Source organism: Triticum dicoccoides, chromosome 6B (genome assembly GCF_002162155.2).
Source record: "Triticum dicoccoides isolate Atlit2015 ecotype Zavitan chromosome 6B, WEW_v2.0, whole genome shotgun sequence".
Taxonomy (NCBI): Eukaryota; Viridiplantae; Streptophyta; class Magnoliopsida; order Poales; family Poaceae; genus Triticum; species Triticum dicoccoides.
The window spans coordinates 565,512,960-565,539,258 of NC_041391.1; the positions used below are offsets into that span (position 1 = coordinate 565,512,960).

Consider the following 26,299-nt stretch of genomic DNA (forward strand, 5'->3'; position numbering starts at 1 on the left):
ATAGGAGTAGAGAAACGCAAAAAAGGAACTTTTTTTCTTAAGGGGTACAAAGAAGGAACTGAAGGGAAAAAACTGATGAAATTCCAACTGAGCCTTCGTCGAGATATTCCAACAGAGTTGAGAAAAGTGCCCATACTCTGCGTCTCACGCGCCCAACGTGGCGCCAAGTGAGCCGCCCCACACACCTATCGCCCCGAGCCGGCCACCTCCTCCGCTCCGCTCCCGACCCCACGATCCCTCCTGGACCCGGTCCACCACACTTGACCCCCAGCGCCATCTCCCCCCTCTCCGTGCCCGCCCGCTTCCATTCCCTCCCACCACTCCACCCATCATCCCCGACGCCGCGACGAGGGGCGCGGCTCTCCCCCAGCCCACCCCGCCCTTCCTTCCTTCCTTCCTCCCCGAAGCTTCGGGGAGCCTCCCGAGCAATGGCGAGGCTGCTCGTGCTCCGCTCGGCGCCTTACCACCGGTCCAGCCTCTCCGCCGCCGCCACCGCCACCTCCTCCCGCTCCGCGTCCTTCCCCCGCCTCTCCCGCCGCCACCTCCCATCGCTCCTCCGCGTGCCGGTCCGCGCCGTCGAGTCGTCTTCAGGGGCCACCAAGCAGGAGGAGGCGCCTCTGGCCGCGGGCGAGGCCCAGGAGCCGCTGCCCGCGGCGCCGGCGTTCGTGGTGGAGGAGCTCGGCTGGGGCACCCAGCTCGCGGTCAAGCTCAAGATGCTCGTCGCCCCGCCGTGGAAGCGCGTCCGCAAGGGCAGCGTCCTCACCATGACGCTCCGGGGCGAGGTGCGCTGCTCTTCGGCACCGCGCGCTTGCTGATTTTGCTACTCAGGAGTACCATTCTTAGTAATACGACTTGCTCATCTCGCGCATTATGGGAGCCTTATCATCTTAGCGGACGCCCTGATATTTGTATTGCAGTAGCAAATTTACTGTTGCTGTTGCAGATCCTGGCACACGCCGTGTGCGTGTGCGCATGCTTGCGTGGGTGGGTGGATTGGCGTGTGTTCCGTTCACTCACACGCACCTTCCACTGTATTTGGTCATTTTGGAATCGAGATATGTTTGGACTTTGTTCGAACATTTGTTAGTCTTCATACTGTATTCTGTGCGTTTGGATTTTGATGGTGTGTTTCCGTGGTTGCAGATATCCGATCAGTTGAAGACCCGCTTCTCGTCAGGCCTTTCACTGCCGCAAATCTGCGAGAATTTCGAGAAGGCAGCATATGACCCACGGATATCAGGGATTTACCTGCACATAGAGCCGCTGAGCTGTGGATGGGGAAAGGCGGAGGAGATCAGAAGGCACATTGTGGATTTCAAGAAATCTGGTAATCACAAGCTATGCTGAATTTGGTAGTGTCTTACCTTATGTTCATGCCTGTCATATTATGACAAAGTGTTGCATATTTTTGTAGGTAAATTTGTTGTCGGATACATGCCCGTCGGAGGGGAGAAAGAATACTACCTTGCTAGTGCATGTGCTGAGCTGTATGCACCGCCAAGTGCTTATGTTGCTTTGTATGGTCTAACCATTCAGCAGACATTTCTCAGAGGTAACTGCATGTACAGCGATAACATGATACCTCTGGTTATTGGTCAAGTGCACCATGATCAAGTAGGCGTTATTTTCTGCTGATCTTCAAGCCTGTTTCAAAATTACACTTGTTATAGTGCGACAGAACTGCAGAAGTATTTTGCTATTTTTGCAGCAAATATCCTTCATTCTATTATAACGTTTGATGCATTTCTATTAGTTTAGCTTCTCATTGACCAAGTTTTATGAGCTTGGTCTTGCCCATTGTGATATTTGTCCACAAAATGAGACAATCTGAATGCATCTACGTTCTTTTCTCGTAGCTAACACTCTAGCACTTTTTAATTCGATTTGCAAGGTGTGCTTGAGAAAGTTGGAGTACAGCCAGAAATTCAACGAATTGGTCGCTACAAAAGTGCTGGAGACCAACTTGGGCGGAAGAGCATGTCAAATGAAGTTAAGGAGATGCTGGGTGCACTGCTTGATAATATCTATGGAAACTGGCTAGATACAGTGTCTTCCACACATGGTAATTAAATAGATCTGTTTCACTTTCACATATTTAATTGAAACATCATCATTACAGATTTTTTTTTCTAGGGAAGAAAAAAGAAGAAATTGAGGAATTTGTCAACTCAGGAGTCTATCAGGTCGAGAGACTTAAGAAAGAAGGTTGGATAACAGATCTATTGTATGATGATCAGGTACAGATTCCCTCCTTAGCTGATCACTGAGTTGGCAAGTAAATTGCACAAGACTAAATTGAGTTAAGTTAGTTGTTACTGCATCTTCTGCCCAACCCATGGTGATTAGTATTAGGAATACAAGTGATGTTTTAACTTTAACGATCCTTATTTCCTCTTTTTCTTCCATATCATCAATATTATGTAAACACCAAAACTTTTTAGTCTCTTTGTTTTGGGGCTCTAGAGTAGGCAGAGGTTCAACTAGTAGAAATGTTATGCATCAAAGAAGCACCCAAGAACAAGAAATAAAAGACACGAGACACAAATTTAGTCCCAGAGGCATGATACGTAATCTATATTAGGAATGTAAAGTGATGTCTCTCTATTTATATTATAGGTGTGTAAAATAGTGAGATCCTTGGCCATTATTAGTGCACAAGCAAGTCATATCTATACGAGACTCTTCGATTTAGTTAGAAAGGGAACTCTAGGGTCCTAGTTGAGGTAAGTGTCCACAACAAGGAAACATCAAATCTTCCTACAACATATACTTATGTACTTGATATGTTAATTGCTGACTCAACCAGTCAAGCTTAGTTGGAGTTTCGTTATTGAAATGTCGAAATGTTCAGGATATGCGACTTGTCAAACTGGCAAATTAGACATGAAATTTTACATAATGTGTTGTTTATTTGAACTAGAATACTGAATTATTTACTTTATTTATTTTTATTTGTCTGCTATTGTTTTTGTTGGCGTTGTCTTATTCAATAGGTAATGACAATGCTGAAAGAGAGAGTAGGACAGAATGACAAGAAAAGCCTGCGTATGATTGACTACAGGTAATTTAGATATTCATTGTTCTGGAGAACTGGGTGCAAACTGGAAGCCAGCCAAGTTAACGATTTCTGATAAATTTATAACAATAGCACTAGTCGACTCTGGAACTTTAACTGTGCCATTGCTTTTCAGCTATTTCTTAAAATGGCACTCTTCCATCAATTGTTATGTTTTTGCCACCACCATCAATTTTCAGCCATTTCCATCTCTATTGCTTTTTGTGAAGTGAGAAATGACCAAATTAACCCTGGCCTCGCTCCACTTAGGCATGACCAATTACATATAGATGCTTCAAACCTACACATATACACTGATATACACATTTTTGGAAAATAGCCATAGATAGTTGTTCTCTCCATCTCTAGGCTGAACAGGCCAAACTGGATCAGCAGTTTTATCGGAAACTATACAATAGCCAGTGGAACCTACAATCTCTGGTTCTTCTTTGTTGATATGAGCAGAGTGCATGATTGTGAATAACATTTTTTATGGGCTGGGATATTATGGAAGGATTGGAGCATGTAGGGTAGTTGTCGAGGTCAACAGGCGTGGCCCTGAACTCCTGTGGCCCAGCGAAAGAGCAGTGGTACCGCTACCACATTACAGGGGGGGAGGAGTAAAGGGTTCCGCCTTACCTCTAATTTACTTAAGGGATATGCTAGATGATAACCCTGTCTTTAAAAGAAAAGATAATTTTCCTAACTGAAAAGATGACTTGGATCATATCCCTTAGTTGGTGTCAGGTAGGGCCAGTTAAGCTTTGTTTTGTGGACTGTCAGTGTGTGTGTTCTTTATCCTAAAATGTTGCAATTTTTCTATCCTATACTATGAGGTGTTTGCTCAGTTCTTTTGCACACTTCAATTGTTTGGTATTATTTGATGTTGCTTGATTAATCTGAAAAGTCAACACATATAAACTCCTTGTTTTATTTACTGAACTGACATTGGTCTGAACTGCCAGTAAATATTCACGTGTAAGAAAATCAACTCTTGGGATAGGAGGAGGAGGAGACTTAATTGCAGTAATCAGAGCATCTGGAAGCATAACACGAACTCGCAGTGGCCTGAGTGTTTCTAGTTCGGGCATTATTGCCGAGCAGTTAATCAAGAAGATACGTACTGTTAGAGGTAATTATGATATGTTACCTCAGCAATCAATTGGTGTCTCAGATGCAAATTTGATGTATACGTTTGTACTGGGTAGAAAAAATATAAAATATATCTGAACATTTTTTAAACTGGATTCAGTTCCCTAATTTATTTATATTTTTAGATGAGATGAGCTTTCTCTGTTTCATTGCAGTGAGCACAGACTGTAGAAGCAGTTGGTGTAGCTTATATAAGTACACATATAATGCAAACTTCTGTCATAGTTTATAGGTTCTCTAACAGAATAATTTCATCTAATTTTAATGTACAAGTCTCTTACCCTTTCCAGAGTCAGAAAAGTATAAAGCTGTTATCCTCCGTATAGACAGCCCTGGTGGTGATGCTCTTGCTTCTGATCTGTAAGTTCTGCCCCAGGTTTCATTTAGGCAGCAGAAGCAGCAGCAGAGTTTCAGTTATGTATTGATTATTCTTATTTTAACTAGGATGTGGAGGGAAATTCGACTCCTGGCTGAGTCCAAGCCTGTGGTAGCTTCCATGTCTGATGTTGCTGCAAGTGGTGGATACTACATGGCAATGGCTGCGCCAGTTATTGTTGCTGAGAAACTTACTCTAACAGGATCAATTGGAGTTATTACAGGTGATCCTTATTACTCCATCTGTAAACTAATATAAGAGCGTTTCTATACGCTCTTATATTAGTTTACGGAGGGAGTACCTTCTATTTGCGCTTGCTAAGACTAGTAACAGGTCTTCCAGTGCAAATTCTATGTTCTCTTGCAACAGTCTCAACTTTGGGCTTGCATCTATTCTACTCGATCTCAGTTTGGATAGTGAATTTGGTTGTCGTTGAGTGTTTGTTTCTGAGCTTACTATTTCTGTATTGGAATAACAGGAAAATTTATCCTTCAAAAGCTGTATGAGAGGATTGACTTCAACAAAGAAATTCTATCTAGGGGTAGATATGCAGAGCTTAATGCCGCTGATCAACGCCTTTTAAGGTAATATTGGCACTTCATTTGTTGCAGTATATTAGGAAAATAAAAATAGAAGTAAATTTGAGGAGCCCACAGGATCCAGCGACCTTTACCAGATTGTTACAAAAAGAGTCTGATACCGTCAGGGTCAAGTCAAGTTAAGAATAGTATGGAAGCCGTGCACTGGAAATTTGGACTGGTGCTATAGTTTACAATGGTTCAACGTGTTTGCGTTTAATAGACAAGTGGGATATTAATTTATCACGTGATTTCATCATAAATCAAGCAGATTGTACCCTTTCAGTATTTTTTGTTTATTTTTTCATCATCGAATTATTCGTTTTAATCATACAACAGCAAATGCCGACTCTTATAATGTGGTTTATTAGGTCTGCTATGGTTTGTAAATAGCTGTGATATTTAATAGCCTATGACATATTTGATTTTGCCAATAACCGTAAGTCCAGGACCATCTATTCTCTGTTTCTTTTAAAAGCATTCTTTCTTAGAAAGAAAGCATGAAGCCAATTTCCTACCCTCAACTCTAGGCCTAATTCAGATATAGTCCCCCTAGATGGTAGACTCCAATACCGGACAACCATGCCCCTCAACTCTTGAATCCTTGGTTTTGGATGACATGGCGGTGGCTTTCTCACACATGGCAGCCCAGTAGCATATTCAACACATAAATTTCTCAAAAACGGAATTAAGAAGAATAAAAAGAAAAAAAAGTGAAATGTAGAGAAGAAATAGGAACAGCCATAAAGTCTAGAGGGTGGGGACAAAAAACATATTGTGAAAAACCTAGAAAATTTGAGAAAACTCGTGAAGAAGGAAAATCCGAAAAGAAGTGCAGAGGCATACAAAGAAAGCAACATCAAGGCTAACTATGACGGTTTCGACTGTTATCCGCTGTATTTATTGTTTTTTATTAAATATATAAATTATTTGTGAATTTCCCCATTTTTTGTAGAATACTTCCTAACTCTTCAAATTTTCTGATTTATTATTTTTCATCTAATTTTTTTGTTTCCCCCTTTTCTCTTTTAATTCTTGTTTTTATTTGTTAAATATGCTGTCTGAGTTGCCACCTGGCTGCTTAATGCTTAACTGGTCTTAAGGTATTCTGGTATTGCTCTATTGGCATAGGGTCTGTGTGTGTGTCTTTGACTCCTTGTACTGTCTATTTTGCCTTTTTGGTCCGTGCAATACTACAAGCCCTGCTCATAAGTCATAACAGCTATCATATGGATAATTTCGTGTTTAAAGAATGTGATATATTTCCACAGACCAGACGAGGCAGAACTTTTTGAGAAGTCCGCGCAAAATGCTTACGCATCGTTTCGAGATAAAGCAGCCATGTCACGCTCAATGAGTGTAAGAATTATTCTCTGATACTGTGCAGCTCATATTTCTTGGAGCATGTGCTGAGTTCTTTCCTCCACCAGATTGACCAGATGGAGACTGTTGCACAAGGTCGAGTTTGGAGCGGCCAAGATGCAGCTTCAAGAGGGTTGGTTGATTCGCTAGGTGGATTCTCACAGGCGCTTGCTATTGCAAAACAGAGAGCTAAGATACCACAGGATAAGAAGGTTGGTTCTTCTATAAACAAAAAGTACTTAATGAACAAAACGTCTGCCATGCATGCATAAGTATATATCTGTGCATGTAGTTAGAGTCTAAGAATGTATTGGACAGCAACAGAATTACATTCAATTCTTTGATTATAGGATTGTAGCTATTGCCTTCTCAATGCTTGACATTCTGATGAAGTAATCAAGGGAGGTGCCCTTCAAGCAGCAGTGTTCATTCATCTGTTTCACCTGGGATTCCAAGTTGATCCTGCTTTCCTAGTTTTGGAAATTCGCTTGTCGACATATGTTGCAAGCTGCAGTATTCATAGTGTGGCTTTGAGTGGAACTACACGATTTAGAGTTCACCACCTGCATTCTGATTGTGTGCTGAATAACTGCATTCTGATTGTGTGCTGAATAATGCAGGTCCGGCTAGTTGAGATCTCAAAGGCCTCGCCGACGCTACCGGAGATCTTATCAGGCATCGGGGGTTCAATTCTTGGAGTTGACAGGGTTGTGAAGGGGGTGCTACAGGATGTCACCTCCTTAAATGGTGTCCAAGCTAGAATGGATGGCATCTTGTTCGAAAGATTGGAAAACATGCCAGGAGAAAATCAGCTCTTCTTGCTCGTAAAAGAAATCACAAATTATTTCGGTTGATCGCCAGTGAATAGCTAAAGTTTACGAAAAGCTGTAGATAGGAGAAGACAGAAGTGACATGGAAATAGACACCCACCCTACCTAAATTCAGGTAGAATACAATACATTTGGTACCGAGTCATGCTTGTATTGATGCATATGCAAGCTTTGTAACCTGTAACCGACATACTGAAAATGCGAGGAATGTTAAGTTCTCTCGTGTTTGCTTGATCTTGCCCCACCTGATAGCCTTTTGCTCTTTGTTGCTGACATATATGTATGTTACACCATTTTCATATTCTAGTTGGTTCTCATAATTGAAGGGCTTGTAGGACTTGCAAATCCCAAGAGGATCTGTTATGGATGGAGGAGACCCAGTAAAGCATTGCAAGGAGCTTCAGTGATTTTTCGCAGTTACAAATGACTACAGTTTGTAAAATTCTGAAGTCTGGGTCCTAAGTCCTAACCGGCCCTAGCTTCTGGATTGTATTTGTAGAATGTTGAGTACAGCTTCCACGTTTTTACAAAGTTAAGACAACCAGTAAAGTAAAAAAAAAAACTCAACTTGGTCTTGTAGCCATCCATAACCATACAGGTTAAGCATCTTGCCTTTTTTCCAGAAAAAATAAAGGTCCTTGGCTAAATGTCTGATGCGTGTAGAACAACCATTGCTTTGCATCTTCACAGGTGTGTGTGCACATATGTGCTCCGTTAATTCCTCATCGCAAAGCGCCCAACCATATCCAGCCATAGTGAGCATGGTAAGGCCTTGTACAATGCAAAATGCTTCACAATGCAAGGTGCTTACAAAGATAAACCAGTTTTTCTTAAGCATCAGTTTTATTTTTAGAGAGTAGACGCTTAATTAGGCACCCCTCATATAGAGATAAGCACTGGTGCTTAAGAAAAACTTAATTTATTTTACCAATCTACTCATATTGCGTCCTAAATATGTTTGTTGCATGCCTGTTGTTTTTTTGAAGTTGCATGCCTAGCTTCTAGGGTGTCGCGTTGTATCTGCAGGGTGTGGCGGTATTAGAATTTGTACTAGCTTTTGCATTTTCTCAAATAAGAAACACTTAGCCATAATGCATCATGGTTGTGTGCATCATGATTATGCAGAGGCTAAGGCCAACCTCTTTTTGTAAAAAAATAATGCATCATAAAATACTCATTCGTTTTACAACCCATGGATTTTATGTGGTTTATTTATTTGTCTCGCTTTGTTTTACTCAAAACATACCTCTCCATGTAGCTTCTTTGCTTGGTGGCAAAGCATTGAATGTACCTAAAGGTAATACTGGTGCGTGTTTCTTGTTACCTTTTTGGGTTTGCCCGGCAACCTGCAGTAACAATTCTTATTTTTTTTGGTTTTCTAGCTAAGTAGCATCAATCGGCTAGACACAACATGCCATGTTTTTTTGAGGTCTACATCAGAGTAATGTTATAAATGTAGCTACATGAACTCTCATCTCTCCCGCCCTTCTCGCTGAGAGTCGCCCGAGAAGGCCCGACGCGGTTGCGATCTTTGTGTTGCCGGTGCTCCAATGGTGATAATCATATACGAGGGAAACTCAATGCCGACATGTTCATAATAAGCTCGCCGGTCTTGCCCCTTATGTCCTCTTCAAGCAGTCATGGTGGAGGTAGAGGGAAATGCGATGGGGCGAGGTCCAATCTTCATTGAGTAACAGATCATTTCGTTCATGGGGCTCATCTTCAGTTGTGCTCGTGGAGGAGCTACGACGACCATCGAATCATTCTTCCTCTCAGAGAGCATCAGTCTTTAGTAGTTAACTACTTGTCTCAGCGACCTCGCCGATGAATGTTCTGGTTAAAAAGCGATTTGTTGGAGGTTCGGTGTCTGATTACAATGTTTTCCCATTCTCTTCCTCGTGGCATGAAGGCCTAATAGGAGACAATATGATTTCATCTAGGTGTCCACATTTTTCCTATAGCCAAATGCTGGTGGTGGTCTTGTGGTGAACTCATCATCCCAAGTGGTGTTGTTCTTGGTGACAATGGGTTCGGTCCTACACTGGAGCTTAATGTCATGACCAAATTGCATTATATATCCATGATTTAAGCTTCTTCTCATAAATTTTAAGGACCGTGTTGTTATTTGTTTCTCTCTATTTAGTCTTTGCGTGTGTAGTACCATGACTTTTATATCTAACTAGCAAGATGTCCGTGCATTGCACGGAATATCAAGATGCATTTTTTATAAAACACCTGTTGTGATTGACCCATGCGGAAGTAATCCCATGTGTAAAAACTAATGATATCTCGAGAAAGAGAGATAAGGTGAGGAGGACGTGGTGGTGATTGATGGTCGGACTGAGCGGAGGCATGGGGATGGACGACGCCAATAGTGGCCCCCATGCCAGATTGTTCCATATGCTTCCTTTTTTAATCGCTCAACAATGAGGTTGTGGGAGATAAGGATGAACACGGGAAGGCCTTATCTGCAAATATGGGGAGAGGTGCGGGTATCTTTTTGCAAAATTGCCATAGTTTGCTTTCTATCCGTCAGATATAGATCGGGCGGTCTATATTGTAAGATGGCAGGCACACCATCATCATCAACTCAATTTTTTATAAGAGTAGAGAAATGCGGCTCTCGGTCCTTCAAGATCCCTTTATGTTAGATAAATATAAATAGTGATGTGAATATGATGGCGCATGTGGGCCCGACTTTCCTCTGCCCCAGTAGGATATCAGAAGTAAACCTGGGACTTGAGTCGTGCCATGCCAAATTCCCAACCCAAATTCATCGTGCTTTGGGCCATGAAAAATGGAGTATTTAACCAAAAACTACCACAATTCATGGAAACGTGACAGAAAACTACCACTTTACGATTTTGTCCCGAAAACTACCACTTTTTTATTAATCCGTGACAAAAAACTACCAAGTGTGAAAACTGCTCGCTTTGCCTGGGTTAAACGCAAATCTGACTGCCCGACCCCACACATAAACGGGCTAAAAATGCAATCGGGTCCCTAGTTTTTCTTCAAAGAAGCAATCGGGTCCTCCGCCTCCTTCTCCGGTGAAGACCACCGCCGCCTCGATCTCTTTCTCCGGTGACCCGCGTGCCTCCTCTGAGTTCATGGCGGAGCTGGTGTGGCCGGAGCGGCTGGCGCCAAACCTTCCATCCTCCTGCCATCTGACGTCGTCGCCGGCGGCGTGCGTACCTCCTGCTTTTTCCCCTTCCCTCTCTCTCATCGACTGATTTCCCCACCTGGCGACCAGCGGGCACATGCGGTGAGCTCGGCACGCGCAGGCGGCGAGACTTGCGGGGCGCGGCAGCCACCAGGGAGCGCATGCGAGAAAGAGGGGGAGGTGGTCCGAACCTGCACCAGAGGCGGGAAACGCTGGCGGCGCCGGCGAGGTCGGCAAGGTCGTCGCAGGGGGAGAGGTCCCCCCAACGCAGTCGACGAAGCCTGCGGGGTACATGCGGCGACCAGCGGCTCACGGCAGAGCATGGCGGCCAGCGGCGGCGCGTCACCGCTGCACGGACGAGGCGAGCAGGTGCGACGCGGTTCGCGGCAGCATGTAGCGAGGCCAGCAGGGCCGCTACGCAGCTTGGCCTGGCAAGTGGCAGCTCCGACCGCAACGAGCAGCAGTAGTGCATGGCCATGGCTAGCTAGCCTGGCAACTCCGACGGTGTTGGGTACACCGTACACAAGCAGCTAGTGCGGTAGTGTCTCCGCCGCCGGCCATCTTGCTCGCATTGGAGCGTGTGGGGGCTGCCGGCGTGCCTGTGCCTTCCCGGCGAGATGGGCGAGCTGGGGGGCTGATTGCTTTTTCTATACTGACGTGTGGGCCAACTCGTCATAATTGAGTTTAAACAAGTTGAATCGGACACTTTTTATACATGGTAGTTTTTAGTCAAAGATTAGTGAAAAAATGGTAGTTTTTCGCACAAATTTGTAAAGTGGTAGTTTATAGGCACGGTTCCATGAATTGTGGTAGTTTTTTGTTAAATACTCTGAAAAATGAGTCCAGTCTGGCACGGTTTACTTACCTTGTCGTGTTTCTCAACAAAAAAAATACTTACCATGTCGTGCTACTTGCCAAGGGGAGGCCCAAGCATGACCCAATGGCCCGTCATGCACTCGTGGGGCTGGGCCAGCCCAAGCACGACCTAGTAAATAAGGACCTGTTAGAATCATGATTATCTTTGTCATATATTGTCACACTTGACATACTTGAGATGCTCAAATTTTAACCACACTTTGGCTTGTTTTAGGGAATCTTATCACACTTTTTGTTTCTATGACATGTGGGGCTTACTGCTCATAACTTTTTTTATCTTAGTTGTGGCTAGAACCAAACACACATCTAAGTTGGTCAAACTTACCTAAATTGAGGTGTGGCAATTCGTGTCATGGAACCAAACAACCCCTAAATATTACACTTTATCATTTTAAATCAAGATTTTTTTTGAACGGTCACCGGGGGAGAGGATCCCCACCTGAATATATTGCTAAAAAGCTGCCAAAGCCAAGAGTCACCCCCTTAAGCTTTGGCTGATCCAGTTTATAAGGGAAACCGGATCAAAAACCTAAACAAAAACCCTATTTTTTATTTACAAGGACATTCCTATATTAGACAAGTTTCCCTAATAATCAAAACACACACTTATGAAGATTTTGGATCCAACCATGCCAACCCGATCCAAGTACGACCGGTTTTACTTCGCACCGTGTGGTGCTTTGGACCGTACCGTGCCACCCCGAAAAGCTCGATCCAAGTCCTAAGTTTAATAATAAGAAGGGAATGCTATGTTGAGTTAACAGGTGCCCAATAAACAAATAAGGATTTATAAAAACCTCTTATTTAGTGAACGTTTGCTAAGGAGGATGACATTTACGAACGTAGGGTATCGAAATCGGCTGACCGGCACAGGGGAACCTTGACCACCACCAACCCCCGCAGCCGCTCCCCGGCGCAGTGCAGCGCACCTCCCACGTTCCAGCCGGATAAACAATCAGCCCAATCAATCACCGGCGGCTCCGCTCAACGATCCCTAGATTACTTCGCCTTCGCCACCAGAAGCCAGGAACCTCGAAGCGGACAGCGAGAGGAGCCCCGCCGGTCGATCCAGAGGAGATGGGCTCCTGCGAGATGACGGCCACGGAGGTAGCGGCGCTGCTGGATCTGAAGCCGCACCCGGAGGGCGGCTTCTACGCCGAGACCTTCCGCGACTCCTCCGTCTCCCTCAGCACCGCCCAGCTCCCGCCGCAGTGTAACATATATGCTCATGCCCGCCCATTTCTCGTCTGTTTCATCTGATCTGACCCCTCTCTCATCGGATGGAGCGGGATGCTTAGTACGGAGTATTTCCGTTCAGAAAGATAAAACATAAAGGTGTAGCAGTGTGCGGTGCGATGCGCCGATTGGATTGGGCCCAATTCAATCGGGGTTTCTGCTTGTTCTTCGTCTTAGCGTGTGCAGAAGACACCTTGCAGACCTTAGATGGTAGAGTAGCATATTCTGGCAAGTGGGAATTCAGATAGTAAAACTCACCATTGTGTCTGGATCATTGAGTGCGCAGAAACCAGCGGTGTTAGCCAGGGGATTGTGGCCTGGGGGTAACATGATGTGTTAGATATACCACTAGTTAGTATAACTTTGTGCTACTGCTGTTACATACATCAGGCACGGAATACATTTTGCTATGCCACTGTGTACTACTGTTGTTACATACATCAGGCATTATTGCTTTTAGGAAGATTGCACTACTGTACTTCCTCTGCTTCTACTGCCTACTGGAACCTGTAAATGGATATCATAAGATGTCGCGGGATGGCTGCATAAGGATAGTTGATTTTTCTAACAAAAATATTATGCTGTGATCGCTGCCAGAACAGTTACAGTTACTGCAAACATTCTTGATAGGAACTCGCTGCTTTTTGATATGCTCCACAAAAGGCAAATTTAGTGCGAACTATTTATCTTTCTGCTAATTTAGTAACTCCATGTTTGGATTTGTACCTGTCGATGGCTGTCTGCCTTATACTGTTCTGATAGTTAAACGGGAAACATATTGATGCTTCTTGATTGGAAATGTTTACTTCTGCTTTCCCTCTGTTTTAGTCTTGAGTGCTGGTGTATGGCTTACATTATAGAAGTGGAGGGCAGGTGAACATATCGTCAAGCTGCCATGGAAATACCTCTAATACCTTCTTTATGTATGCTGCAGACAAGGTCGGTCGTGCTGTGAGCACTGCTATCTATTTCTTGCTTCCTTCAGGGAGTGTTTCACATCTGCATCGTATTCCTTGCGCTGAAACCTGGCATTTCTACAAGGGAGAGCCTCTCACGGTTGGTGACAGTTGCACGCTTGCCTTTATATGGGTATTGAGATTGCCATTTTGAATATAGCTAATACAACTATTCTCTGTTTGCTAGGTATTTGAGCTACACGACGATGGCCACATTGACCTCACCGTAATTGGTCCGCACCTAGATGCTGGGCAGCGCCCCCAGTACACCGTGCCACCAAATGTGTGGTTTGGATCTTTCCCTACGTTGGATGTTGAGTCGTTTGCATCCGATGGCAGCCATCTTGTGAACTCTCGGAAGCGAGACCCCGAGAAGCACTACTCCCTTGCTGGCTGCACCTGTGCCCCTGGCTTTGAGTATGAAGATTTTGAAATGGCCTCTTTTGATGATGTGAAATCTATTGCCCCGAAGGCAGAACCCTTCCTCAATTACCTTATTCCTTCCAAGAAGTAAGAACGATCAGAGATGTTCATATTGCTTGCAGGCAGTCTATTATGGCATTATCGGGCCTTCCTGTATTGGCTTTGGATGCCATTTTCTGTGATTGCACGAGGTCTGTATTTTAGTCTTGTCACTCTGAAAGAGCACTCTTGTGCTGGTGCTGGTGCCTGGTTGTAACATTTTATGTACCACAATTAGTGGAATAAAGTTTGAGCTTGCTTGTGTAGTTATCCTTTGTCAAACACTCACTCGTTTCGTCGTCCAAAAAGTTTGTTTCATTCAGTTCGACTCAGTCGCGGACTTTTTGGACCCTTTCAACCTGTATACATGCCAAATTCCTTGATTTTTTTTCTTGCGGTTGAAGTTCCTTGATGAATTATCCATTTGGTTTCATGTCATTTTTTCTGGGATTTGAAATATTCCCCTACTGTCTGAAAGTGGTTGTCATTGAACATACAATTAGTTTATTGTGATCAACTTGATGGTGGCTTGATGATGAGAAAGAAAAAGAAGAAGCAACCGAAGAAACGCTGTCAGGCTAAACCTAACGCTAACTGAAACAACTGAATAAACGCTGCCACACCAAACCAAACCCTATTTCTTAAGCAAGTTTGTTATTATACCCATGGATTTCGAGTCGCTCGACTAGTCGCGACTAGTCGACGAGTCGCAGTTCCAGGGCCGACTCAGCCTCTCGACTCGACTCCTGGGAAGAGTCGAGCGACTCGCGCGACTAGTCACGACTAGTCGCGGTTTTTGGGTCGAACGACTCGAGGCAGCGCTGGATCTGGAGCACTCTCCCGCCGCCGTGCTGCTGCTGCTGCTGTGCTGCCTCGCTGCTGCTGCTGCGCCCTTGCCGCCGCGTTGCTGCTGCTGCTGAAGCTGAAGCGGCAAGAGGAGCAGGCTGGGAGGAGGAGCGGTGGCAAGAGAGCTGCTGCGGGGGAGTTGAGAGATCCATCGCTGGGAGGAGTGGTGGACTGGTGGCCAAGAGAGTGGCAGCAGAATGTGTGGCGGCTGTGGTGAGGGAGGAGGGAGTGTGGATGGTGGATTAGGTCACAGGAGGAGTATATAGCTACTAGATGGGCTTTTGGGCCACAGGGAAGTGCATAACTAGTGGCCCATCTCTCAGTTGGCCCTGGTTACTGCTGCTGGTGGTGTGCTCCTCCCCTCCTCCCCTGGTTGCTGCTGCTGCTGTGCACTTGTGCTCCTCCCCTGACTGCCTGCTGCTTAACTCGCGTTGACTCGTCGCCATGTCGACTCGTCGACCGTGAGTCTAGACTAGTCACGACTAGTCTAGAGTCGCCCTCCCGAGCGACCCGTCGACTCATCGACTCGAAAACATTGATTATACCCCAAATCACGCTGACAGCTGGGCGGACCGAAGGAGGGTGCTTCTGGATCTTTTCCACTCCGGCGATTACGAGCCAGCCCACAGGTTTTCCTGCAAATTACGGCCCGCGTGCCACCCGTATAAATACCGGGCTCCCCTTCAGGTCTCCCCCACAATCCCAATCCCTACCCCGAACCCGACTGGACGCGCAGCTCTCTCCCAACCGAGGCGGCGCGACCTCCTCCCGCCGCCCCGCCCCGCCCCGCCGGACCCCTCGCCGCCCGACGCTCCGTCCGTTCCATCCGGATCCGCCTATCTCGTCCCGCCGCCTCCCAGATCCGCCGGCCGCCTCCCCTCCGATCTTGTTTTGTTGGTAAGCTAGCGTGCGACGCAGATACACAAGTAGATAGATAGGATCCAAGTATAAAACTCTAGCGAACGCCATGTTTGTGGGTGGATGGGCATCACAAATTTACAATCCTGTTCTGTGTGCACTGATTGATGGAGGCATATGCCTAGTGGTTTGTGACTTCACATATCGGATCAGTATCCATATTTCGATGTTCCAGAATAGTCTGTGCTTTGTGTATCAGTTTCTCTGTTGCGGGTTCATCATATGCTAGTTATGAGATACATATTTAGGTGCATCTCTGTTCTTGATTTCGTCTTTTTAGTTGCTAGAGCACCAACTGATACATCAAGTTTTGGGTAATATCGTGAGGCAAGGTTAGATGAATGCAACGTGTGCGATTGCTCTGTTTATTTTGTTGTCAGTTTGTACTTCAGCTGTGTCTGCATGCAATAGTAGAGATTGTCCCTAGTCAGTTTGTACTTCAGCTGTGTACACCAGTTACTTATATTGTTGGTGGGCACTTAAAAGGTGTAGATATTGTGATCTTTGTTTCTCTGTTCTAGACTGCTATCTTCATTATAAGTTTCCCTATCAGCTTTGTATACTAATGTTGCATGCACAATATTTCTGATCCATCTCCTTGAGATATGATATTCAGTGTCAGTACTTGTAATAATCAAATATGAGTTTGTCATTATGCCTTGACATAGCACGTGATCAAGAGTAAATGGCTGTGTGCCCTAAAACTAGAGTAGACCTCTGCTGTTGTTTGGACACCTGAACAGGAGTTGCCCCAAAAGTTTAGTCTACTCATCTTCACCATCCCTTGTGAACTTGCTGGTTGTTTTTGTGTAATTTGCATTGAACATTCAAATATCTTACCCTCTTTGGACAACTTGACTTTGTTGGTGTTGGTCATGCTGTGCTGTCTAGACTGTTGGCAACATGCTGGTTATTTTTGTTTTTGATGTACTAATTCTGTAATTTGCATGGAGCTATGCCAGTTGATACAAATATCTTAGCCTCTTAGGACAACCTGACTTTGTTGATGTTGGTCACACATGTGCTGTTTAGACTGTTTATATGGGGCTCCTGATTTTATCATTAAGAGATTTAGTAGTCTCCTTTCTACAATTCTGCCAGCAACTGACCCATGAATTGATACTGTGTGATACTCTAATCCCCTTTCCGCGATGATGGTGTAATTTTTAATTCAGTTAGTTTCTTGTAATTTCATCTTACATGAAGAATCAGCAATATCTGATCTTTGACTTGTTTAATCAATGTAGCAGCCTCTGTATTGCTGCAATCTGACAAAGTGGAGGGCCTAGAAGGTGAAGCTTCTTTTATGTCTGAACAAGCATCGGTTTATTTGGGATCAGTTGGATTGCTGGGAGAGTATTCTCGTTCAACGAGAAAAAGGCACAAGTTTGTGCTCCCCTGCATGCATCAAGAGCCTATTAGGATCTCTGGTTCTGAGAATTCACTTGCCACCGCCAGTGCTCAAAGCCAGCTCAGTTTTCTTCAAGGACCAGCAGCTACTCTCACTTCTGGAATTTTCTACATCTGATAGTACCTGCTGCAGAAAGCTTGAGTCAAGATGGCGCTGCAAAACATTGGTGCTTCAAACAAGGATGATGCCTTCTACAGGTACAAGATGCCCAGAATGTTGACAAAAATAGAAGGCCGTGGTAATGGCATCAAGACAAATATTGTGAACATGGTTGATATAGCAAAAGCACTTGCCAGGCCCGCTTCCTACACCACCAAGTACTTTGGATGTGAGCTTGGAGCACAATCAAAATTTGATGAGAAGACAGGAATCGCCTTGGTCAATGGTGCTCATGATACTTCAAAGCTGGCTGGCCTTCTTGAGAACTTCATCAAGAAGTATGTGCAGTGTTATGGCTGTGGCAATCCTGAGACTGAGGTCCTCATCTCCAAGAAAGAGATGATAACTCTGAAATGTGCTGCCTGTGGCTTCCTCTCTGATGTTGACATGAGGGACAAACTCACTACATTCATCCTGAAGAACCCGCCAGAACAGAAGAAGGGAGGCAAAGACAAGAAAGCTATGCGAAGAGCTGAGAAGGAGCGGATAAAAGAAGGTGAAGCTGCTGATGAGGAGATGAAGAAACTCAAAAAGGATGCAAAGAAGAAAGGTGCTTCTTCCAAGGATACAAAGAAAAAGGCTGCTGGGGGAGGTTCTGATGAAGAACATGCAACCTCACCAACTCACAGTCAAGGTGCCGACCTTGCAGCTGCTGCAGATGATGATGACGATGATGATGTGGAGTGGCAGACTGACACGTCAGCGGAAGCCGCGAGAAAACGCATGGAGGAGCAGCTGAGTGCAGCAACTGCTGAAATGGTTATGCTTGCCACCGAGGAGACGGAGAAGAAGAAGAAACAGGCCCTGCACAAAGAGGGCAGTTCCAATGGGACACCAAAGGCTGAAGATAATTCCAATGGCAACCAGACTGGGCCCAAGACCACTCCTTATGACGAACTGGTTGAAGAGATCAAGGCCAACTTGGGCAATGCTGCCACTGCAGCTCAGCTCAAGGGTGTCCTCGCCTCCTCAGCCCTACCTCCCAAGGACGTGATGCATGCTCTCTTTGAGGCACTCTTCCATGGCATGGGCAAGGGGTTCGCGAAGGAAGTGGTGAAGAACAAGAAGTACCTTTCCGCCGCGGTGCCTGATGAAGGGTCCCAGATGCTCCTGCTCCAGGCTATCGAGGCGTTCTGTGGCAAGTGCAGTGCTGAAGCCCTGAAGGAAGTCCCCGTCGTCCTGAAGGCCCTCTATGATGGAGACGTCCTCGAGGAAGAAACCATTGTCCAGTGGTACAATGAAGCTGTTGCTGCCGGCAAGAACTCCCAGGTCGTGAAGAACGCCAAGCCGGTCGTGGAGTGGCTCCAGAGCGCCGAATCTGACGACGACGAGTGAGAGGCAGTGCTGCGATTCCCTACCACCCTACTACCGAGTGTCTTTGATGAGTGTTATAAGTGTCAGTCGTTGTCTTTCAACTTTCCGTATTTGCCTGTTGTTTGCACCATTGAGTTTTTGGTTATTTCTGTATTGAGTCAGTTAAACGAACGACTATATGTCTGGTCCGTTGCATCTGGTGTGCCTGTTTGTTTTCTGGTCATCTTTCATTGAACCTGAAATCTAAAAAGTGGCCGCTCACTTTTTGGTCGAACCGAGCGGCCGGCTCTCACAGCGCATGCATGTGATAATTTATTTGTCTGCTAGTGTATGTAGGCGTGGCATTAAATACGTTCACACTGCTTCTTTAGTTTAAAAAAGACAAATCCATCTGCATTTATTTCAGGTTTTTAAAAATTCAAAAAGCTATATCTTTCAAACCGCGCGTCGGAACTCAAATATGTTTTGATCATTGAAATCCTCGCGACGAGATCTTTGAAACTAGATCCCGCATGGGTATATTTTGACGAATTTTTTTCGATGCCAACTTTGAAGCTATATAGTGCAACTCTATTACTGCATTGTGCAACTTTATTACTACATCGTGCAACTTTTTTCCAAAACTAATGTTTGGAGCTGTGCCTTCGTATGAGGTTACAACCTAGCAACCACGACAACTTTGATGTGCGACTAGTCTATTGCCTCGACGAAAGTCGATGTGCAACCTCCTCTTGTAATGTAGTCTAGTCGCACACACATTGATGTTTAGTTGGCTTGTAATGTAGTCTAGTTGCACATACATTGATATTTAGTTGGCTTGTAATGTAGTCTAGTTGCACACACATTGATATTTAGTTGGCAGAAAGACTAATTGCACACGCATATGCTTAGTTGGCTTGTAATTTAGTCTAGTTGCACACACTGATGTTTAGTTGGCAGGACACTAGTTGCACACACATATGCTCAGTTGGCGTGGCAACCTAGTCTAGTTGCACACACATTGATGTTTAGTTGGCAGGACTTTTTTGGCACACACACATATGCTCAGTTGGCGCGGCAATCTAGTCTAGTTGCACACACATTGATGTTTAGTTGGCAGGAAGACTAGTTCGTCGAAACATCCCCATGCGGGATATAGTTTTGAAGAGCACGTTGCGAGGATTCCAGCGGTGAAAACATATCTTAATTCCGACGCGCGGTTTGGAAGATATAGCTTTTTGAAAATTTGAAAACCGAAACAAATGCATATGTGATCTGTTTTTTCCAACTGATTGTGACCGATGTGAATGTATTAAATGCTAAAAGATACATGCGCTAGCGGACAAAAATTACACACATGCATGTCTATGCAGAGCAGATGCTAGCGGATAAAAGAATTTCTATTTTAGACCGGCCGCTCGCGCATGCCAGCGAGCAGCCGGCCGCTACGTAGACTCGTCCTTCATTGAAACTACGTTTGAATATATAATATGTGAGATGCTGTTATATCAAGTTTTGGTAGATTTGTTCTAATTTTTTGTTATATGCGTTATTGAGTTGCATGCTTGAATCTTTTGCTTATCCAGAAATCTCATGGTACATTAGACAGGTAATGTTGATTTTCCAGTCACAGCGCTGCCTTCATTTTATCAGCTAATGTTGATTGTGCAATTACATCGCTCTCATCAAAATCACCTAGATGGATTCTGCTTGTATTTCTGTGACGAGTTTTTAAACTTAAATTGATCACTCAGTTGTGATTTTTGAAGATATATAGTACTACATGAAATACTTCATGCTCTCATTTTTTGTTATAGTACATGAGTACATGGCAAAACTGGACAACTCAGCACTACATGCCAACATTTTCTTATTTGGAACTACTACATGCCAACACTGGTATGTCTAAAAGAATACGTACATGCTAACAATGGCGTCCCACATAGAGCAGAGCAGAGGTACAAAAATGGTAATTCAAGTTCCCATATAATAACATTGATCATCTAGTCGATCATATCACCCTGGGCAGCAGCAAGCTCAACTTGTCCCGCTTCCTCGACGGCCACGGCCACTGGCACAGCAGGCAGCTTCTCGAGCCGCTCCCGCAGCTCGGCCTGCTCGGCCCTGAGGCCGGAGTTGTCGCGCAGCACGCGGTCGCAGTCCCTGATGACGCGGTTGAGCTGGTCGAGCAGCTGGCGGTTGGCGCCGCGGAGGTGCACCACCTGCGCCCACAGCTCGCTCAGCTGCTTCTGCTTCCTCATGCGCGACCGCCGCGCCGACTCCCGGTTGGACACCATCCGCCGCCGCCGCCGCTCCTCCGCGAGGCTGCTGCTGCAGTGCGCCGCCTGGTGGTGGTGGTGGTACTCGTCCGACTCGTCCGAGTTGGACGACCTGGCCCCGAACGGGAGGAGGAGCCCGCCGCCGGCGACCTCGTGGAGCAGCTGGCCGACGACGTCGTGCTGCTGGTACGAGGAGCAGGGGGGCGACGTCGCCTGAGGAACCAGGAGGCCGCCGCCGTTGTACTGGAAGAGGAAGTCATCTGGAGCTACCTGGTAATGAGGCCTGAAGGCGGCGGTCGCAGTCGCAGCCGACAGGTACGGGACGCTGGCGAGCTCGGCCGGGTACATGCTTGCTCGTGCTCGGTCACTCGAGCTAGCTAGCTAGCTGTGGAACGGAACGGAGAAGAGAGCGGATGGCCTGTGATTATGGAGGCGAGAGGGCAGATTTATAGTGGAGATGTGCAGCTACAGGACCCACGTCGTCGAAGTTGCCTTTTCTGCTGCGTGGTGCTTCTTGGATATACTGAAGCAGAGCGTTAGCTTAGCTTGCACATAGTAGTACTCCTACATAACGACATGGGATTGGGACCGAGACTGGGATCAGATTAGCAGGGGTCTTGATGGGCATCATGCAACGTTGTTTTATTATGGCTCCAGCTTTTGGAAAATGTGCCTCCAAAAGGCTGCCCATTTGTTCGCCGAGATCAAAATGAAAAAGGTGGAATGAGGCGCCGCTTTGTAGCACATCACCAGCACCAGGTGCTGAGGCCATTCAGGGACACGGTGGTTGGGTAACAGTGACAGCCATGTCCGGGTGAATTGTCAAAGGTGTGTACATCTATACTACTAGTGTGTGGCTTGAAAGAGCAATACTGTAAACATGGCCCGGTTCCTCTACCGAGTATAGAACGTATGAGACATGGTCAGGTCATCGTTTTCGGGCAGAGTTGCTCTTGCCTTCTTCTAGGGTTCCTACCAGAAATTTCTGAAGGAGAGCTCAAGCAGCAGGAGCACCTTCCAGAAAGAGGAAGGTAAATTAGGTTGGTCTGTTGTGGGTGTTACTGTGGCCCAGGGGAATTCCACTTGGATAAAGGGAAGGTGGAACTTCTGCAGTTGGCAACTTGCCACTAATTCTCTCGTCAGCTCACAAAACCCCATATCCACTAGCTAGGGCAGTACGACCCTTTTATCCAACTGTCGGTTGGGTTCCAGAGAACAACATTTTTTATTGTCTGTGCAGTCTGACATTTTGCCCCATGAAGCAGACATTAGTTTTGCCAGGTATCGGGAGCGTAGTGATTCAGACAATTCTTTTTTTTTTTTTGCGAGTAGATTCAGACAATTCCACCTTAGAAAGCGGCTATATTCTGAAGTTGCTTGGTGCCAAGAGTATTAGCTTCGTAGTAAGCCATGTTACACGTGATGGACATCTCAGACAGTAATTACACTTGTATATACTCCCTCCATAAATTAATATAAGAGTGTTTAGAATACTAAAATAATGATCTAAACATTTTTATATTAGTTTACAGAGGGAGTATCAATTTTACTACTCCCTCCATCCCATAAAATAAGAGCATTTTTACACTAGTGTAGTATCAAAAACACTCTTATATTATGAAACGGAGGGAGTAATTTTTACTTGATGTAGCTAGGGCTGGGCATTCGGTTTATATGGTTAATACGGTTCAGTTTATTCGGTGTTTTATAATTTCGGTTTTGAAGAAATGGAAACCGAATTAATCACACAATATTTAGAAACCGAACCATATTAACCATAATATATCGGTTCGGTTTATTAGGTTAACCGAAAAACCAAAATACATGCACTCATCAGTATATATCACAAGAGCTAGCAACCTTAACATCAGTCAGTGCTTTATTCAATCAAGCAAACTAGTGAACATAACTAAATGTAAAATCACATGGGGCGTTACATGTATTATGTACGGAAGAATATGTGTGATGCGTGTAAACTAAGCAACTCATGCACTAATTGATACACTAATTGCTAGTTACTTCCATAAGCAAGCGCCGGGCATGCATACATACTCCTTCGCGATATTGCATGGATAGAAATCTTAATAAGTACTTGCTAGAAGAATACGGCCATTGACTATGTTGCATGCAAACAATAGTAGAATAATCTAAACAGATTCAGTTAGCCATGCTAATATGACGTTATATAAGAGTACTAGTTAGATTGTGAGATTAGAAACTCATCTAGCGGCTGGCGTGACGTCTGCCACAACCAACAAGTATTTGCCAGAGGACGCGCCCCTGCCGAACTTTTAAAAACAAGGTATTGCATGGGTATCGTACATATCGGTTTTTTCGGTGTATTTGGTTTTTGGGCACTGGAAACCGAACAAAAACCAAACACCGAACAATCTTAAAATTTCCCACCGAATAAAAAATTGAATCACAGAATAAATAGATAAAACGGTTAATATGGTTCGTTCGGTTCGGTTTTTCGGTTTTCGGTTCAAAAGTGCCCACCCCTAGATGTAGCATTGACATGTACGTACTTTACTTCACATATATCTGAACTGAAGACGGAAAATCCTGCTTCCTGTCACTGTCACATTCTTAGCACTTCACCACACAGTACGTACGCTATCAGAACGTGATAGCAATCCGTTGATGTTGTATTACCAATCAGGTCCACATAATTTGTTAGAGATACGCCAGACAAATATCTACCGAAATAGGCCTTTGCCCAGTTTTATAAATAAAGCAACTCTTCATACAACCAACATCCGAACATCATCTGAAGAGTGACCGCTCGGACCACAACACATTCATGCCCAAGATAACATAAGAGAAATAGAAGAAGAAAAAAAACACCTAGCAGCCGACAAGCGGCACTACGATGACGATAGTCGACACGCTGAAGCCAGCAACGCATCCATCATGAGGCCGAGCCGGTCACGATCACGCTGCCTCGAGAGCGGGCGCCAGTGCTGTAGAAAAGCAAGAAATTTGAAGGAGTCAGATGCCTTCCTCGGAAAGACCTTCTCAATCACCATCTTATTATGAGTCGTCCAAAGAGTCCATGACATCGCCGCAAAAATAAGGCAAAATAGACGGCGATGTCGCGACTGCTGCATAACTCTGCTGGAGAAACTCCGCAAGGTTCAGGGCCTCCAGTCGGGTTCCAACGCCTCGCAGGCGAATGTCCATAACAATTAACACCCGCGCCACCGTACAGGGGAAAAGGATATGGGTCCCAATCTCCAGTACTGCACACGAAAATCTTAATCTTTAAGGGTAAAGGGGGAGGGTGTTTCCACAACGGAGAAAGCCACAGGGTGGTAGGTGGTTGGCATAGGGCATGGTATGCCGTATCGCTGAATATTCCGCCGTCGGCGCTAGCCGCCAAGACACCGTGTCCGGATAGCTGGTAGCACTAGTGGTAGGGTGGCCCGTAATCTAGTCCAATCGTCACACTTTGCTTGTCCAAAGGTGCGACGGAACCGGATATTCCACTGTCCAGCTTGGAAGGCCGTGGAGACTAGTAGAGACGGATCTACACAGATCGAGAACAAGCCAGGGAAGCATACACGCAATGGCTTGGTACCCAACCAGGGTCCAGCCAAAATTGGATCACGTCCCCATTCCCCGTGGAGAATGAAATCCCTAGCGGATGTCGTCCTTGATCCTTTGGATGGAACGCCAAAATTGCGAACCACCCGTCCAGGAGCATGCTAGGAGCGACTCACCCCTAAGGTATTTTGCGTGAATGAGTTGTAACCATAACCTCCCTCGCCGCTTAGGATCTGCTAGACCCATCGCAACATGGGCGTGACGTTCATGCGGCGGTGCAATAGTGCCCAAGCCACCACGGTCCTTAGGCATACATATATCCACCCCACTTTACCATGTGATACTTTTGACGACCGTTGGTCGCCTGCCAGAAGAAGCTAGTGAGGTCCTTACCGAAGGCACCGTGAACGCCCTCAGGTAGGATATAGAACCCCATCATGTACATGGGGAGGCTCGCTAGGTTAGAACTAATAAGGACCGATTTGCTGCCTTGGAAGTAAACTACGCACACCAGGGCTCGGCCCGAGATGCCACTCGTCCCTCCAATGGATCGAATGCACTCATCAGAATCTTCGAGTCGGCCATCGGCATTCCCAAGTATATAATGGGGAATAAGGTTAGTCTGCAATTTAGGTTGTCCGCAATCCATTGTTGTTCCTCCGCAAGGAATCCTAGGATGATGACCTCACTCTTGTCAAAGTTAATCTTTAGTCCTGACATAGCCTCAAAGCAGAGGAGTAGGAACTTAAGATTGACGATGTTCAGATCGGACCCCTCCATCATAATCATGGTGTCATCGGCATACTGGAGGTGAGTGACCCCTCCCCCAAGGATCAGGTGACCAACTAACCCTAAGAGGTGACCTGTCTTCGTGGCTTTATCCAAGATTTCTGGTAGCGCATCAACAACGAGATTGAAGAGAAAGGGCAAGATCGGGACCCCTTGCTTCACTCCCACGAAGGACGTAAAGAATGGCCCACCTCGCCATTTATATTCATCATCGTCTTACCAGACCGCACCTACTGCATAATTCAGTTGCACCATCAGTCCTCAAAGCCTCCGCGCTGCAGGACTAGCCGCAAGAAGGTACAGTCCAGCCGATCATAGGCTCTCTGGAAATCCATCTTGAGAAAGACGCCCTTATGTCCGTGAGTCCGCACCTCGTGGACAATCTCATGAAGGGCCAGGATCCTGTCTTGAATCCGTCGTCCTTTCATAAATGCCTTCTAGAGGGGGTGATCCAGCCGCTCAGTGACCGATGCTAGTCTAGTCGCGCAAACTTTTGAGAAAATGCGCTCGAGAACGTTGATTACTGTGATAGGTCTGAAGTGCCTAATGTCCGTCACCCCAACTACTTTGGAGATCAGGGTGATGACTCCAAATTTTATTCGCGACATGTCAAATGTTTCAATATAGAATTCACGGAACATCAGCATGATCACTGTCTTTAGGACATTCAAGAATTTCTAAAAGAAGGCAACCAACATGCCATCGGGCCCAAGTGCCAACCCCGCATTCATAGAGGCGATCACCCTACCCACCTCTTTCGACGAGAATGGGATAGTTAATTTCGCATTCTCAATGTCGGATACCCTGTCCGGTGTCGGCCAGAAATTTTTCGCCAAAGATACCCCACCACGGGGTTCCGCCGAGAAGAGCCCCTTAAAGAAGGAGTAAATGTGGGTCCTAATCTCATCTGGGTGCTCGAGAAGGGTATCTACCTCCCATAGGCATGGGATGGAGCACTTCCGGCGCCGCCCATTAGCGACTGCCTAGAAGTAGGCGGTGTTAGCATCGCCTT

General features: G+C 45.6%; 5 protein-coding genes across 7 annotated transcripts; 3 read left to right on the top strand and 2 right to left on the bottom strand.

The window, feature by feature from the left end:
- Positions 1 to 322: 322 nt before the first annotated feature.
- On the top strand, positions 323 to 7,626 carry LOC119322372 (serine protease SPPA, chloroplastic-like). The gene is made up of 13 exons (XM_037595869.1): positions 323 to 782; positions 1,144 to 1,327; positions 1,415 to 1,552; positions 1,892 to 2,062; positions 2,134 to 2,237; positions 2,994 to 3,061; positions 4,021 to 4,187; positions 4,498 to 4,567; positions 4,652 to 4,806; positions 5,062 to 5,167; positions 6,433 to 6,520; positions 6,592 to 6,735; positions 7,144 to 7,626. Exons 1-13 carry the CDS (start codon positions 429 to 431, stop codon positions 7,375 to 7,377), a joined length of 1,983 nt encoding a protein of 660 aa, XP_037451766.1. The 5' UTR covers positions 323 to 428; the 3' UTR covers positions 7,378 to 7,626.
- On the bottom strand, positions 1,548 to 11,225 carry LOC119322373. Of its 2 annotated transcripts, none has more exons than XM_037595871.1 (2): positions 10,708 to 11,225; positions 1,548 to 1,644 (listed from the first exon to the last, which is right to left on the bottom strand). In XM_037595871.1, exons 1-2 carry the CDS (start codon positions 10,992 to 10,994, stop codon positions 1,611 to 1,613), a joined length of 321 nt encoding a protein of 106 aa, XP_037451768.1. In that variant the 5' UTR covers positions 10,995 to 11,225; the 3' UTR covers positions 1,548 to 1,610. The 2 variants fall into 2 exon arrangements, with proteins under 2 accessions (XP_037451768.1, XP_037451767.1); XM_037595870.1 differs by lacking the exon at positions 1,548 to 1,644 and adding an exon at positions 10,105 to 10,595 and having other exon boundaries at positions 10,708 to 11,219.
- A 1,024-nt stretch (positions 11,226 to 12,249) lies between these two features.
- Positions 12,250 to 14,368, top strand: LOC119322892. Its single transcript, XM_037596430.1, has 3 exons — positions 12,250 to 12,605; positions 13,563 to 13,684; positions 13,772 to 14,368. Exons 1-3 carry the CDS (start codon positions 12,470 to 12,472, stop codon positions 14,096 to 14,098), a joined length of 585 nt encoding a protein of 194 aa, XP_037452327.1. The 5' UTR covers positions 12,250 to 12,469; the 3' UTR covers positions 14,099 to 14,368.
- Positions 14,369 to 15,614: 1,246 nt separating this feature from the next.
- Positions 15,615 to 18,917, top strand: LOC119323769 (eukaryotic translation initiation factor 5-like). Of its 2 annotated transcripts, none has more exons than XM_037597479.1 (2): positions 15,615 to 15,789; positions 17,058 to 18,917. In XM_037597479.1, exon 2 carries the CDS (start codon positions 17,369 to 17,371, stop codon positions 18,713 to 18,715), a length of 1,347 nt encoding a protein of 448 aa, XP_037453376.1. In that variant the 5' UTR covers positions 15,615 to 15,789; positions 17,058 to 17,368; the 3' UTR covers positions 18,716 to 18,917. The 2 variants fall into 2 exon arrangements, with proteins under 2 accessions (XP_037453376.1, XP_037453377.1); XM_037597480.1 differs by having other exon boundaries at positions 17,061 to 18,917.
- Positions 18,918 to 20,477: 1,560 nt separating this feature from the next.
- On the bottom strand, positions 20,478 to 21,354 carry LOC119326309 (basic leucine zipper 10-like). Its single transcript, XM_037599988.1, has one exon. The coding sequence runs from the start codon at positions 21,298 to 21,300 to the stop codon at positions 20,677 to 20,679; it is 624 nt and encodes a 207-aa protein (XP_037455885.1). The 5' UTR covers positions 21,301 to 21,354; the 3' UTR covers positions 20,478 to 20,676.
- Between the last annotated feature and the right edge of the window lie 4,945 nt (positions 21,355 to 26,299).